The 15,964-nt window shown below is 44.3% G+C and overlaps 1 protein-coding gene across 1 annotated transcript; it reads left to right on the top strand.

Moving 5' to 3' along the window:
• The first annotated feature begins 5,415 nt into the window (after positions 1 to 5,415).
• On the top strand, positions 5,416 to 14,050 carry LOC115356446 (NLR family CARD domain-containing protein 3-like). Its single transcript, XM_030047616.1, has 8 exons — positions 5,416 to 5,545; positions 6,083 to 6,161; positions 6,329 to 6,557; positions 7,009 to 8,779; positions 8,885 to 9,058; positions 9,687 to 9,860; positions 10,032 to 10,078; positions 13,356 to 14,050. The coding sequence occupies exons 1-8, from the start codon at positions 5,496 to 5,498 to the stop codon at positions 13,883 to 13,885; spliced, it is 3,054 nt and encodes a 1,017-aa protein (XP_029903476.1). The 5' UTR covers positions 5,416 to 5,495; the 3' UTR covers positions 13,886 to 14,050.
• The last annotated feature ends 1,914 nt before the right edge of the window (positions 14,051 to 15,964 follow it).

Genomic DNA, 15,964 nt, shown 5'->3' with positions numbered 1-15,964 from the left:
ATTTGAGGTACCCCAGTCTCCAGCAGCCGTTCCCTAATGATGCGACCTCGATGAGCTGGAGCATTGTCGTCCATGAAGATGAAATTAAGCCTGTGTTGTTCATGCAGGGGTACAATGACTGGATTAATGATGTTATTCAGGTAGCATGGGCTTGTCACAAAGTGTAGGGCAGTTCTGTATTGACTAGACACACCTAACCACACTGTAACACCACCACCACCAAAGGCTCGTCTGGTGACAACAGTGGCTGATGCATAGTGCTCTCCTTGACGTCTCCAACATCGTTGGCGGCCATCATTTCTGCTCAACATGAATCGGCTTTCATCAGAGAACAGCACTGAGGCCCACTGGTCCCTCGTCCAGCGTAAATGCTGCCTGGCCCATGCAAGACGATGACACCTGTGCCTGGTGGTGTGGTCAGGTACCCTTGCAGGTCGTCTAGCACGCAGACCATGCTGATGTAAACGGTTTCGAATGGTCTGACGTGACACTTGGGTGCCTCTCACCTCCCTTAAATGTGCCTGGAGTTGAGTGGCATTCATCATCCGGTTCCACAGGGCACTGTTCACAATGAAGCGGTCATCAGTGTGGGATGTGGCCAAAGGACGTCCACTTCTATGCCTTTCTGTGACTCTTCCAGTCTCTCTGTATCTCTGTTGCAACCTGCTGATGACACTCTGTGATGCTCTAAGCTCAGTGGCCACTTCCGTCTGAGAACATCCTGTTTGAAGCCTCGCAATGGCGAGGTGCTGCTGATCAATTGTTAGGTGTCGTCTTGGTCTCATGATGTCAAAATGTGAACAGCATGATGAGGAGGACTGTTTAAATACCAATTCAAATTGAACCAGGAAATTTATTGGTCGATTCATGGATCAAACACCTGTTGTGAATTTTGCCGTTAAGCTCCTTGTTAGAGAACAGCAACTTGTGCAAAAGGTACTGAAACACTGAACAGTTGGACATGTGCATTCAAAAGTTTACAGAAGGTCACATTAAATTCACCTGTAAAGGTTATAATGCATTTTAGGTTCATCCTGAAATTTCACCCGAAAGCCGAATATCCCTAACTTTTTGTGAGTAGTGTATTTTGTAATGTATATGTCTATGCTGTTTTAACTCTTTTTTGAAATGTATCGCTCTATGTTTTTACGTTTTGTTGTAGTGTAACATCAACAGGACTGCAAATGGAAATTAGCCCTTGGGCTACGATCTGGCATATTTACATGTACATTGTTACATTTTCATTAATGTGCATTGTCCTGACTTCTAAATAAATAAATAAGAAATAAATAAGAAATAAGAAATAAGCTATTTTGTCTTGAAAATGATCTTGACAATAATGTGTGCTGCTAGGTGCTATCCACAGGCCGTGCCACATTAAATCCAAAGTTGCTGTGAAGGCTCTGGTCAAAATGTTCTCCACTTGCGGACTGCCAACATGTGTCCAGACCGATCAGGGGTCTAACCTCATGTCGAAAATGTTTTCGCAGGTCATGTCGGAGCTCAGGGTAAAGCATCAGAAATCCAGTGCATACCATCCAGAGTCACAAGGTGCTTTAGTGCGATTCCACCAAACACTAAAATCCATACTCCCAAAGTTCTGCCTCCAATCAGACAAAGAGTGGGATGAGGGTCTCTCACTCTTGCTGCTTGCCGTGAGGGAATCAACCCAGGAGTCCCTTGGTTTCAGCCTGGTGGATCTCGTCTTTGGTCATACGGTGCACAGACCTTTACGTTTATGCTTGTTAAAAAATAAATGGCTATCAGACGCTGAGCGTGTTTAACACAATGTGCTAGATTATGTAAGCTCTTTTCATGACCGTCTGTATCACACTTGCAAAACTGCTCAAGAGACTCTCGCCACTAGTCAGTCCTCAATGAAGCGACAGTTTGACAGAGTGTTTGAGCCAGGTGACAAGGCTTTGGTTCTGTTGCCAATTCCTGGTTCTGGGTTACAAGCCCATTTTTCTGATAGCTAAGTAGTAGAACGCGAGCTTTCTGAGACTGACTGTGTGGTGCAAACTCCCAGCAGAAAACAAAAATCACGTGTTTGTCACATTAACATGCTAAAACACTATCTCTCCAGAGATGTTGCTCCACCTGTCCCTGCTGCACCTGTTGCTATTGTTTGTGGCCCCGCCTCCCTATCAGTTAGCGGTGGATGGCCTCATTTAGAAAAGAAGTGTCACTCCAACCGCTCGTCTGAGAAATGAAATGTTGAGTGATTTAGAGTCTTTCTTGTCTCACTTCTCTGAACCTGCTAGCCATGATATTATTAAGCTGATTGACCATCTGTTGCTGTTTTCAGATCACCCTCGTCAAACATCTGTTTTGTACCATGACATAGATGTTGAAGGTCACGCCCCAATCAAACAGCACACATATGGAGTAACTCCTGCCAGAAGAGCTCTGACGCAGCAGGAAGTCTCCTACCTCCAAGGGCTTGGCTTAGCTGTGCCTAGTTCGAGTGCTTGGAGCTCCCCCTGCCTGCTCGTTCCCAAACAGCACATCATCTTTTTGAAATGATTACAGAAAAATCAGCTCTGTTACTAAACCCAACTCATTTCCCCTTCCCAGAATGGAAGATTGTGTTGACAGGGTGGGTGCAGCAAAATTTGTCACAACGTTGGATTTACTGAAAGGGTATTGGCAGGTCCCCTTGACCAAGTGGGCATCAGAAATTTCTGCCTTTCTTACGCCTGACCACTTTTTGCAATACACTGTGATGCCCTTTGGCTTAAGAAACGCCTCTGCTACATTTCAGCATTAAATGCTCCAGGTCCTTTTTGGTGTAAAAAAAATTGTGAGGCTTTTTTAGATGATGTTGTGGCTTCCTCTGATACTTGGTCTTATAATTTGGAAACACTTTCTTTTTTTTAGGCATCTTAGTGATGCTTTGCTCGTGCTAAACTTGGCGAAATGTGAATTTGGTAAAGCTTCTGTCACATATTTAGGCGTGCAGGTCGGACAAGGTCAGGTGTGTCCTACAGGCGCAAAAGTGGAGGCAGCGACCGATTTGCCTGTTCCTCGTACCAAAAGGGCGCTGTGCCGTTTTTTAGGCATGTGTGGATACTACAGGGCATTTTGCTGAAATTTCTCAGATGTGGTGGCTCCTCTCACGAGTCTCTCTAGCCCCACAGTGGAATTTGTGTGGTCTCCAGTTTTTCAGTGCACTTTTAACGCTGCTAAAGCTTTGCTGTGCTGTCCGGTGTTGTCTGCCCCAAATTTCCAGCGACCTTTCAAGTTGGAAGTGGATGCTCGTGGCTGTGGTGCCGGTGCTGTCCTGCTTCAGGAGGACGTACAGGGCATAGATCATCCTGTTTATTTCTCACAAAAAAAAAAAAATGACAAACAAAATTACAGCACCATTGAAAAGGAGGCCCCTGCTCTTCTGCTCGTGGTCGACCATTCTGAAGTGCATCTAGGCTCTGGTGCCCAGCCAGTTCAGGTTTTTACTGAGCACAGTCCCCTGGTTTAACTTGCAAATCTGCCACAAAAAGGGAGTTGATCATGTGTTGGCAGATGTGCTCTCCTGTGTTGATTTTATTGTTTCTGTTTACTGACCCTTTTCTTTGGAATTAAACATGATAGGGCAGCGTTTGATTCCTATGGTCCTATTGCTGTGTCTAATGTATGTGTGTTGGTGTCGTGATTTGTGTGATGGCTGTGATTGGACCAGCCAGCGGGCGGCATTATAAAAGGGCACCAGTGGAGGAGGAATGAGGAACCCTTCCTCCACTCCCAACCCGACTGCCGATTGTCTGCCGTGTGTGTGTGTGTGTGTGTGTGTGGGAGCTTTAGATATTGTTCTTGTTCAACATACCGTGAGATAAGTAACAGTAGGGATGGGCTGCCATTTTTCTTTGTGGTTTCCTTCTGTGCTGGTTTTGTGAAGTCAGGGAGATTAGTTACATTCTCTGTTCTTTTCTCTTTCTTTTGTAGGTTATCTCCCGTCTCTGAGTTAGTGTTGTTTTGTTTGTTATTTTGGCCGAGGTCCGCCCCAAAGCTATCCTCCTTATTTCCTGGAACTGTACATAGTTCACCTCACAACTGTAAAATAAACATGTGTGATTCACCTGCCAACTGTATCCTATTTAGTGTTACCTGGCTTGGGAGTGGAGGAAGGTGTTGTGTCCCCGGTTACCCCGAGATGGGGTCATAACAATTTGTATGTTTTTTGTTTTTAATCAAAGCTTTAAATGAACTCGTCTCTGATTGGGTGAACCAGCTGGAACTGTGCCACACTAGTGTTTGTGTGGCCTCAACACTGGTTTAATATCACCTGATGAATTTATGAGGAAGTAACCGCACCCTCAGATCACCTTACCTGAGTGGGGTGGGCGTCTCCTGCTCTGCTGGGGGCGTGTGTGTTGAACTGCCTGCAGGCTGCAGAGAGACGCCTCAGTATGAGGAAGTGACTGCACCCTCAGATCAGACACACACACACACACACACACACACACACATACACACACACACACACACTCAGGACTGTCTCAGGAGAGTCAGCAGCGTCTTCTCTCTCTGGGTTTCCTCTCCAGGTGAAGCTGAAAGTCTCTTGGATTTGATGTGGATGTGACTCAGCAGGTAAAGAGCCGACCAGGGATCATTAGAGATGTTTGATGAACAGGCTCCTACATTGTGTTTCAGAGCTGGGCGACTGAGAGCAGACTGGGACCACAAGGAGCTGGGAAGTCTTTCCAAACCTGATTTCTGTGTTTCCATATCTTATATATTCATTGTGTCATAACATTGATGTCTGACATTGACCAGAAAATCTCAAATGTTTTAAATGTGTTTTTTCTTGGTGACAGAAGTCAGAGTCAGGTAGAATGTAATCTCAACTCTTCATCCATGAAATATGCTGAATATGCAGAACCAGTCTGACAGCTCGGATCAACTTGACTGGAGTTATTTTTATATGCAGTTGATTCACCAAGAGCTATTTCAGTTTTAACCCTTTGGAACCTGAACAAATGGATTAGGATTTTAAAAAACACAAAAAAGGTGATGAGAAATGCAGCACGAAATTAGTAAGCAGTTAAAAGAATATATATTTAAAAAATAATTCCTAAATTAGTCCCAGACAAAAGAATTATCACAAATGTAACCCCAGGAAACTAAATATCAGTATCGTATATCCTGTCATGGAAAGCTTGTTGTCATCAATCAGCCGCTGTGTCTGTGTCAAGGTGTTGGCTCTGCTATGGAACCGGCTGGGAAGAGGAAGAGGAGGTTCCCCGCCTCTAGAACCACTCTGTCTGGAGAACATGACAGCCAGACCAAAGCTCAGAGGTAAGACGAGGATCTCTGACTGTCCATGACTGTTCTCCATCTCAGAGCTCAGCAGGCAAATCAGCACAGCAGCATTATTCACAGGAAAAGCTCTGTGTGTGTTGTGTTGAAGGCCTGAACCTGAACCTGAACCTGAACCTGAACCTGGACCTGAACCTGAGCCTGAGTCCAGCTGTGTGTCCATCAAGAGTGACCAGTCTATGGATCAACATATTGACTTCAAAGATGGACGGCACTCTGTGGATCATGGGTAATTATTTCAAACTGATGATACAACAGATGTTTTTTCTGTTATTAAAATTCACAGTTTTATAACCTTTAATCTCTGGTAAAATCTCTTCACTTTACTTTCTGTACACGTTTTAGACAAATATGCCTCTGAAAATAAGTAAGACATTATTGTCTTAGCATTTTAACTTTAATGAGAAAGTAAAATTACAGTTATTTTTTTAATGAGGACTCGCTCGCTGAAGATCCCTTCACTGTGTTCCTGATGTTTCTATCAGGATCCAGCAGCAGAGAGCAGACTCCCCTGAGCCCAGCTGTGTGTCCATGAAGAGTGAACGGTCTAAACATGAACTTATTGACTTCAAAGATGAACAGCACCCTGTGGATTATGGGTAATTATTTCAAACTGATGATAAAACTGATGTTTTCTTCTGTTTTCAGATTCACAGTCATGAGATACAGAATTGATTCCAACCTTCAGACTCTGTTGACTGAGTTTTTTTTCTCTCTCTCTCTCTCTGTGTGTGTGTGTGTGTGTGTGTGTGTGTGTCCTCCACAGAGTCCACCAGCAGAGCTCAGAGGTTCCCAGTGCTCAGTCTGCCCAGCAGCATCAAACAGACCTGGCCTCCATATTTATGGTGTGTAAATGTACAACAACATACCAACTGAAAAACAACCATTCTGCTCAGAATCGTCTCCGTGCTGCTCTCTTTACATCTTTCAGCCTCTTTGACCTGGATTAGATTTGGTGTTTTGTGTCCAGATTTTAATGTGGAAGTCTGATTCTTTGATTTTTCTGTTGCAGCTGCTGGAGGAGAACATGGTCACCTTTGTGAAGAAGGAGCTGAAAAACCTCCAGAGGTCTCTGAGTCCAGATTACCCAGAATGCTTCGAGAGGCAGAGGGAGGATGAGGAGGTGTTGGACGGTGAGGAGGAAGAGCAGAGGTGGAGCAGCAGAGAGGCTTTTCTGCAGATCACACTGCACTTCCTGAGGAGAATGAAGCAGGAGGAGCTGGCTGAGCGTCTGCAGAGCAGTAAGAGGCTGAGATTTTTTTAAATTCAGTTTCTCACTTGGACCAGCCGAGTTGAGCTCCGCTGAACACCATAAACCTTCAATTAGATTATATCAGCGTCTGACACTTTTTACACATGAGTATTTCTCTCCCAGCCAACAGGGGGCAGATTTTCCTCCTCCTCTTCCCACACCCCAGTCTCATTCATACCGATGCTCTGTCATGTCCCTTCAGCATCTGATACAGACGACAAATAGGGCAAATAGGGCCCGGACTGAAAAATACCAGTGTTATCCTTTAACCATGTCATTGAACTGTTGTCATGGAAATGATTGCAGATAAAATGAAATAGCCTTTGCTAAACTCTTAGAGTTGAAAAATGTCAATAGATACTTTTACCAGGAAATTCTCACATTACATTTAATACAATATCCATTTGTTTATGTTTTCATTGTTGTTTTTTTCCACTCAGAAACTCTCGCAGGGTGCCAACGTGAACTCAGATCTAACCTGAAGAAGAAGTTTGAGTGTTTGTTTGAAGGGATTGCTAAAGCAGGAAACCCAACACCTCTGAATCAGATCTACACAGAGCTGTACATCACAGAGGGAGAGAGTGGAGAGCTCAATGAGGAACATGAGGTCAGACAGATTGAAACAGCATCCAGGAAACCAGCCAGACCAGAAACACCAATCAAATGTGAAGACATCTTTAAACCTTTACCTGGAAGAGATCAACCAATCAGAACAGTGATGACAAAGGGAGTGGCTGGCATTGGGAAAACAGTCTTAACACAGAAGTTCACTCTGGACTGGGCTGAACACAAAGCCAACCAGCATGTCCACTTCACATTTCCATTCACTTTCAGAGAGCTGAATCTGCTGAGAGGGAAAAAGTTGAGCTTGGTGGAACTTCTTCATCACTTCTTCACTGAGACCAAAGAAGCAGGAATCAGCAGGTTTGAGCAGTTCCAGGTTGTGTTGATCTTTGATGGTCTGGATGAGTGTCGACTTCCTCTGGACTTCAACAACAACCAGATCCTGACTGATGTTACAGAGTCCACCTCAGTGGACGTTCTGCTGACAAACCTCATCAAGGGGAACCTGCTTCCCTCTGCTCGCCTCTGGATAACCACACGACCTGCAGCAGCCAATCAGATCCCTCCTGAGTGCGTTGGCATGGTGACAGAGGTGAGAGGCTTCACTGACCCACAGAAGGAGGAATACTTCAAGAAGAGATTCAGAGATGAAGAGCAGGCCAGCAGAATCATCTCCCACATCAAGACGCCACAAAGCGTCCACATAATGTGCCACATCCCAGTCTTCTGCTGGATCACTGCTACAGTACTGGAGGACATGTTGAAAACCAGTGAGGGAGGAGACCTGCCCAAGACCCTGACTGAGATGTACATCCACTTCCTGGTGGTTCAATCCAAAGTGCAGAATGTCAAGTATCATGGGGGAGCTGAGACAGATTCACTCTGGACTCCAGAGACCAGGGAGATGATCCTGTCTCTGGGAAAACTTGCTTTTGAGCAGCTGGAGAAAGGCAACCTGATCTTCTATGAAGCAGACCTGGCAGAGTGTGGCATTGATATCAGAGCAGCCTCAGTGTACTCAGGAGTGTTCACACAGATCTTTAAAGAGGAGCGTGGGCTGTACCAGGACAAGGTTTTCTGCTTCGTCCATCTGAGCGTTCAGGAGTTTCTGGCTGCTGTTCATGTCTTTGTGACATTCATCAACTCTGGAGTCAATCTGCTGTCAGAAGGACAATCAACCTCCCAACTAAAACACCTCTACCAGAGTGCTGTGGACAAGGCCTTACAGAGTCCAAATGGACACCTGGACTTGTTCCTGCGCTTCCTCCTGGGTCTTTCACTGCCGACCAATCAGACTCTCCTACGAGGCCTGCTGACACAGACAGGAAGTGGCTCACAAACCAATCAGGAAACAGTCCAGTACATCAAGGAGAAGATCAGGGACAGTCCCTCTCCAGAGAGAAGCATCAACCTGTTCCACTGTCTGAATGAGCTGAATGACCATTCTCTAGTGGAGGAGATCCAACAGTACCTGAGTTCAGGACGTCTCTCCACTGCCAAACTGTCCCCTGCTCAGTGGTCAGCTCTGGTCTTCATCTTACTGACATCAGATGAAGATCTGGAGGTGTTTGACCTGAGGAAATACTCTGCTTCAGAGGAGGCTCTTCTGAGGCTGTTGCCACTGGTCAAAGCCTCCAAGAAATCTGTGTAAGTTTATAAATAACTGGACATATTTACCACATAACATATTATTATCTCAAAAAGAGAAAACTAGGTGTAATATTATTGTTTTTATCTTTACTTCCTTCTCAGGTTGAGTGTGTGTAATCTGTCAGAGAGAAGCTGTGCAGCTCTGGCCTCAGTTCTCAGCTCCCAGTCCTCTAGTCTGAGAGAGCTGGACCTGAGCGACAACCAGCTGCAGGATTCAGGAGTGAAGCTTCTCTCTGCTGGACTGGAGAGTCCACACTGCAGACTGGAGACTCTCAGGTAATGTCCATGTACAGTGATTGACTGATTTGTCACATTTCACACTAAGGTCCATTCACTCAAAGCAGTTTGTCTCAGCTCAGTGATCCTGAATCTGCAAAGTGTAACCATGTAAGATCCATATCAGGATCATCTGTTCAGTGTTTTTGTCTTCATGCCTTCTTGCCCTGCTGTGAAACAGAGGCCTGTACGTCACCGTGTCGGTCACTCAGCAGTTAGGTCCAGAGCAGCAAATCTCCAAAGCTTTAAGGTGGATCACCATGAAACGTGGTGACAACATTCATGTTGCCAATAGAATAAAAATGTCCTAGTTTGGGTGAAAACAGGAAAATCTTTCCCAAGGTTTCTGCTCTAATTCTCCAAAACAAAATGAAGTGTTAAATCAGATTGGCTATTTTCAGAGCTGAAATCTCAGCAGACACTGCTATTGATCAACACCACTTGAACCCCCACTGCTGAGTTATTATCATTTGGACCACCAAGGAAAATATTACATATTGTTTAAATGTTTAAATCTCACTTTATATGCAGCTTCATGTCACTGATCAATGTCCTAAGCTGTGTAGGTTTTTGTGAAAACACAAAGCAGATGATGTGGTGGACTGATTGTGTTTGTGATGGTGTGCAGGCTGTCAGGCTGTCTGCTCACACAGGAAGGCTGTGCTTCTCTGGCCTCAGCTCTGAGCTCCAACCCCTCCCATCTGAGAGAGCTGGACCTGAGCTACAATCATCCAGGAGACTCAGGAGTGAAGCTGCTCTCTGCTAGACTGGAGGATCCAACCTGGAGACTGGAGGCTCTCAGGTATGGAGAGACACACACAATGTCTTACAGAGGCCTGAGGAGTATTGTTTCATGTTTAATGGTGGATATGAGTGATGTGGTCTGCTAAATCCTTCACAGGGAAGGTTATGTACTGCCCATGTTTCCATCCTCAAAGAGAATCTGCTGCTCTGACTCTGTTTCTTCCTCCAGGGTGGACCATGGTGGAGAGCAGTGGTTGAAACCAGGTCTGAGGAAGTGTAAGTGTCAATTTAGTTGATTTTATTTAATTGTATTTAACAGGGACAGTGCACATTAATAAATATTTCTGTTCATGCCAAAGAATCAGAGAGTGAGGGGCGGAGTCTGGAGATATTGTTTTGGTCATAAAAGGCAGATTTAGTGATTGATTTGATGTGTGATTTGTAGGAGAGGGTCAAGTCCAGAATAATGCCCAGGTTATGGACTTGCGCCTTGGGAGCCACAACCAAGAGCTCTGTCTTTGAACTGTTAAGTTTGAGGAGATTAGAGGTCATCCAGGTCTTTATTTCTCTGAGGCAGTTGACTAGGGACTGAAGAGGGAGCTGATTGGGTGGTGTGGTGCTGAGATACAACTGAGTGTCATCAACATAGGAATGAAAGCTGAGACCATGGTGGCGGATGATCTGACCAAGGGGAAGCATGCATATGGTGAAAAGTAATGGACCAAGCATGGAACCTTGTGGCACACCGTGGTTAACTGGGCTGTCCAGGATGTGGAACCACTGATGGTGACAAACTGTTGCCTGTTGGAGAGATATGACTGAAACCAGGAGAGGGCTCTGTCAGTGAGTCCGAGATAGGTGGAGAGGCAGTCCAGGCGGATAGTGTGAGAAACCATGTCAAACACAGCGGAGAGGTCCAGGAGAACAACAATACCGATGTGGCCAGATTCAACAGCAATGAGGTCATTGGTGATTTTCAACAGGGCGGTCTCCGTGCTGTGGTGAGGTCTATAAGCTTACCAGTGTTGTGCAAGTTCATAGTTCTCATGAACTAGTTCAAAGTTCAGTTCACACAGTATAAAAATGAATAGTTCACGTTCATAGTTCACCATTTCAATTTTGAACTAGTTCAAAGTTCAGTTCATTTCAGTTTTTTTAGGTGAAAAGTGAGAATGAAAGACTGACCTTGTTTTTCAAAGAAAACTATGACATCCATCACCACCTAAAACTGTTCGCTGTTTACAATTATATATTGTCCTAGTGGAATTGTAGAAATCTGTAAATCTCAAACAATGTAGTCCATTATTAATTTGTCTACCTGTTGCTGGGAAATCCAGTAATACCCCTGAAGGCTGCAGGCAGTGTGACTTGGGTCGTTTGGTGCTGGCAGGGGGTGTTCTTGCCCATTCTTGATGACTTTTTGGGATTGTCAAGGACTTGTAGATATTTTCTCACACTGGATGGATGCTTCAACTCCAAATGCCTTTTCAAATTTGAAGTTGACATGTCCACCTGCGCTGAAAGTGTTTTTCAGCGCAGGTGGACATGATTTGCACAGAAAGGTTAGATTTTTGCTGTCGGAATCAATGTAGGGCCCTATAAAATCCGTCCCACACATCCGACTATAACAATTACATTGTTATAGCAGTAAAAGGTGAAAATGATATGTTATTAATAATTGAACAATGTTAAATTATTTGTTTTAAAAATGTAAATTACTTATCAAACAGACCTAACAATTCAGCTACCAATGAATGAGCAGTAGTATGCATGTGATAACATAGATTGAAAAATAAGCCGAAGTGATACCTCTTCTCTGAATAGACAAGCTAAGCCAGTGTGCCGCTGTTAGCCAGTGAAAATAGCGCAGAGTGGTAGCTCTTCGCGTTGTTACACAATCTTTGTCAGTGCGCCGCTGTAGCTGGAAAGTTTCTTTGCTTTTGGACTCGTACGGTGCCGGTGCAGGTGTTGGAATGTTTTTCTTGGTGGTGCAGGTGCAGGTGAAACCACTGGAGGGGTTGTGCCACCCAGATTTGCTTCCGTCCATGTAATTTTCCCCAGACATATGTTCATATTCCACACAAAAACAGCATTTCATTCAAATTATGTCAAATTCCGCAATATTCCGTGTTAAAAAGGAGAAGGGAAATTCCGCAATAATTGGACCTAAACATTGGCGCTGACTCTCACATAATCTGAACGAGTTCACGTTCAAGTTCTTTATTTACAAATACATTGCGTTCAGTTCAACGTTCTTAAAAAAATGAACGTGTTCAGTGAACGCGTTCTTTTGAACTCGTTCATGCACAACACTGAAGCTTACTGGAATGATTCAAAAAGCTTATAGTTGGACATGTGTTGTTGAATTTGGGCGGCAACTGCTGTTTCCAAGATCTTACTTAGGAAGGAGAGGTTAGAAATTGGCCAGTAGTTACCAAGGTCCTCAGGGTCCAAACCAGGTTTTTTTTAGGATAGGGGTGACTGAGGCAATTTTGAGACTGCAAGGTACAGTGTCAGTTAGGAGTGAGGAGTTGATAATGCTCATGATGACAGGGCAGAGGCCTTCACAAGTCCGGTGGGCATGAGGTCCAGAGAGCAGGTGGATAACTTGGCCTTGATGGCCAACTCAGTGACCACTGGAGCATCCACAGGGGTGAAGGACTCGTGATGGTACTGGGGGGAACATGCAACATGGATGGAGTCCAAAGGCTGAGGTGCATGTGAAGTATGGGAGGCAGGTGCCAGGAGCTGCTGGTGGATGGAATCCACTTCAGAATCACTGCCTGACAACTTAGCTAATGTTAGCTTGTATTCGCACTCCAACCAGCTAGCCAACATTAGCAATGAAATGCTATCACGATCTGGAAGAAATAACAAGTAACAATAATATTCGCATTCTGCAGCTGCGGTTTCTGCTGCTTGTTCTCCGCTGCTTTTACCTGTTGAACCAAACAAAATTATATTTGATGCTCCATCACAAAAACAGGCTTTGTTCTTTTAATATTTACACATTTTCCCAACTCTTTGTTACACATTTCTCCAAACTAGTGTCCCAAACTGTTGAAACAGTGAACACACACAATCTGTACATTATCATTGTTTCAACACAATAAAACTGCTGAAAAACTCTCTGCAGAAAACTGTCCCAACTGAGCTCCTCTGTCTCAGAACAGTTCACAAAATTGTGTAAACTTTTACAATTTTTCAAAACTAACAGAAACTTTAACAAATAATCTAACAATAGCTTGCTGACAGAAATAAACGTCTTGATTAGGAAAAACTCACTGATTACAGCAGTAACACTCAAACATTTTCTTCAGCGGCTGTCTTCATGGTTTGACAACATAAATGTCAGTTTGGAGAAATGTACTAAACCAAATGAGAAGAAAATTATTTTATCATGTCAAACAAACAAAACAATGACGCACTGCAGCAGCTGGTATTTTCCCTCAATGTGTCAGCATCAAATTGTTAACAGATCAATAATCAAACTGTTAATAAATCAGCAGATAATAACCACTGCAGGTCTGTTGTGTCTTGTTCTCTCCATCAGATTCCTGTGAACTCAAACTGGACATAATCACAGCAAACAGAAACCTCGTCCTGTCTGAGAACAACAGGAAGGTGACAGCAGTGGCAGAGGAGCAGCCATATCCTGATCACCCAGAGAGGTTTGACTCCTGGAAACAGATCCTGTGTAGAGATGGTCTGACTGGTCGCTGCTACTGGGAGTTTGAGTGGGAGGGAAAGGTTTATATGGGAGTGACTTACAGAGGAGTCAGCAGGAAAGGCGACAATTATGACTCTGTTCTTGGATTCAATGACAAGTCGTGGACTCTGACCTGCTATGATGGTGGTTTCTATGCGTGGCACAATAACAAATATACAGCCATTCCTGCCCATCCCTCTTCTAACAGAGTGGCAGTGTATCTGGACTGGCCTGCTGGCTCTCTGTCCTTCTACAGCGTCTCCTGTGACACACTGATCCACCTCCACACCTTCAACAACACCTTCACTGAGCCTCTGTACCCGGGGTTCAGGATTTGGGAATATGGCTCCACAGTGTCTCTGTGTGACATTTGAGGAGTGAAAGTCGCCTCCTGTGGAGAAACACTCACACTGCTGATCAAAGACATCTGCTTTGATATGATAGCTCTCCACACGGTCAAAAAGCCTGAAATAACAGACATCGATGACAGACTGAGTGACAGACTCAGGAGGCCACAAAAGCAGCCAAAAAGGAAGTGAGACAGCCACACAGGCCACAATGCACACATAGACCCCAGTACACACTCAGGCCTCAGCACTGGAGAAGGCCACATTACAGCCCAGACAAGACAGAGAGAGTTCCTCAAAGTCCAAAGCACAAGAACACAGAGGAAAACACAGAACCCCCACAACCCCATTCGACCACTGAGGATCCAGAAAGCAGTGGAAAACCAGAACTGCTCATCGAATACGACACCAACATGTCACCAGTTCCCAAGTTATCACCTCCAGCAGGAGAAACAAGCCCACAGAGGAAAACACCCAGAGAACACCAAGTCCAGCCAGGGAGACAACGCCCCAGGAGGAAACTCACCAAGAGCATGGAAGGGTGCAAGGGAGTAATTTAGTCTAGGAAGCCAACATAGGCACTGATAGGGAGGACAGAAAATGAGAAACACCTCTGAATATAAAGTCGTCCAGTACAAGATCTCTGCAAACTACAACCTCAGTAATAATTAGTTGTAGACATCCTCCACACTGTCAACAGAAACTGAACATTATAAAAGGCAGAATTTATGGCAGAGCTGTTGCACTGAACTGCATTAGATTGGAGAAAGTGGACACTGAGTGTATAAGTAAGAATGTAAATACAGATTTGGTGTTAAAAGTTTAAGTATGAATCATTATTCTGTGTAGTTAATAGAGAAGTCTTGGGCCGGACTAAACAAATAGTTAATCTCTGCTCATGTCCAGAACAAACTGCAAGACTTATCAAAAACTGATAATGTCTGGTATCAAAATAGGGTAAATGCTCTCAGCGAACCCAAGACAAGTCATGAATAAGACCAGGAGGATCAGGTGGAGGGGGACAGGATACTTGATTACTAAAATAATTATTTGGGTTTTTGTATTAATAAAGTTTTATCTATTCTTATAGCTTATAGCTGTTAACTTCTGCAAATCCTAAATAAAGCAAGTGGTCTGAATTTAAAGTAAAAGACTCCTAGTTTTACTGCCTCCATATTATAAGACCGTTAAATTCAAATCTCCTGCCGCTCGCGTCGTCTTGCAGAACAGAAGCTGACGTCAGCGCTGCTGCTAGGCAACAGCTGCGTAGCGCAGGCTGACGGTTGCCAGGTATCATGTCGGCTATCCCCCTTCTGTTGCGCTTCCCCTCTCCGTCTCTTTAAAGAACAGCGCACTTTTTGCACAAAACACACAAACCTGGCAACTCAGTCTGCTTAGAGTTCCCAGCAGCCGCTCACAGCCCTGAAACAACCAGATCTGATGACAGAAATATAAAATATGTGGGCAGGGAATATTTATCAGTTCCTTGACATTGGTAGAGACCGTCAACATCCAAATCTGCGTCCATGTAATATGCTAACAAATAAGTGTTGTTATTGTTGTTGTTATTATTATTATTTTTTTTAGACCTTTATTTTACCAGGCAAAAATTGCTTGAGATAAAAAATCTCTTTTACGAGCAAGGCCTGGCCAAGAAGGCAGCAAGTAGAATACATATACACACAGGACGGGACAGACATGGGGAAGGAGGGACATGAGAGAAGAAAAAAAAATATTTAAAAAAAAGAGAGAGAGACCAGGAGAAGACCGGGGGGATAGGGGGAGAGAAGGAGGAAGAGTGAGCTGGATGTGGGAAACGCAGGCTGCACCAGGGGATCCTGGTTATTGTTTATTCAGTTCAGAATCAGAATCAGCTTTATTTGCCAAGTATGTATGAATGCACATACAAGGAATTTGACAGACATACAATCACAGTGAACAAACACATTGCTGCTCTGTAGCCTACACATCTACATGTAAATATGTATTCATGTAAGTGTTACAGGTCCAGGCATTGGATCCCGTAGGCAGATAAAAGTTTCTGTAAATGGGAGAAATAATGAGGACAGGCAACGTTGCGTTCTGTCAGTTCAGCTTCTCTCATCA

This window comes from Myripristis murdjan, chromosome 24, assembly GCF_902150065.1.
Source record: "Myripristis murdjan chromosome 24, fMyrMur1.1, whole genome shotgun sequence".
Taxonomy (NCBI): domain Eukaryota; kingdom Metazoa; phylum Chordata; class Actinopteri; order Holocentriformes; family Holocentridae; genus Myripristis; species Myripristis murdjan.
This window is presented reverse-complemented; position numbering and strand designations above follow the sequence as displayed.

What these genes read in the sequence shown, in the direction of transcription:
- LOC115356446 (XM_030047616.1), top strand. Translation starts at nt 5,496, where the DNA reads ATGGATCAACATATTGACTTCAAAGATGGACGGCACTCTGTGGATCAT. An exon ending in TGCAGACTGGAGACTCTCAG is followed by an intron (nt 9,059 to 9,686) that starts GTAATGTCCATG and finishes GATGGTGTGCAG; the next exon opens with GCTGTCAGGCTGTCTGCTCA. An exon ending in TGGAGACTGGAGGCTCTCAG is followed by an intron (nt 9,861 to 10,031) that starts GTATGGAGAGAC and finishes TTCTTCCTCCAG; the next exon opens with GGTGGACCATGGTGGAGAGC.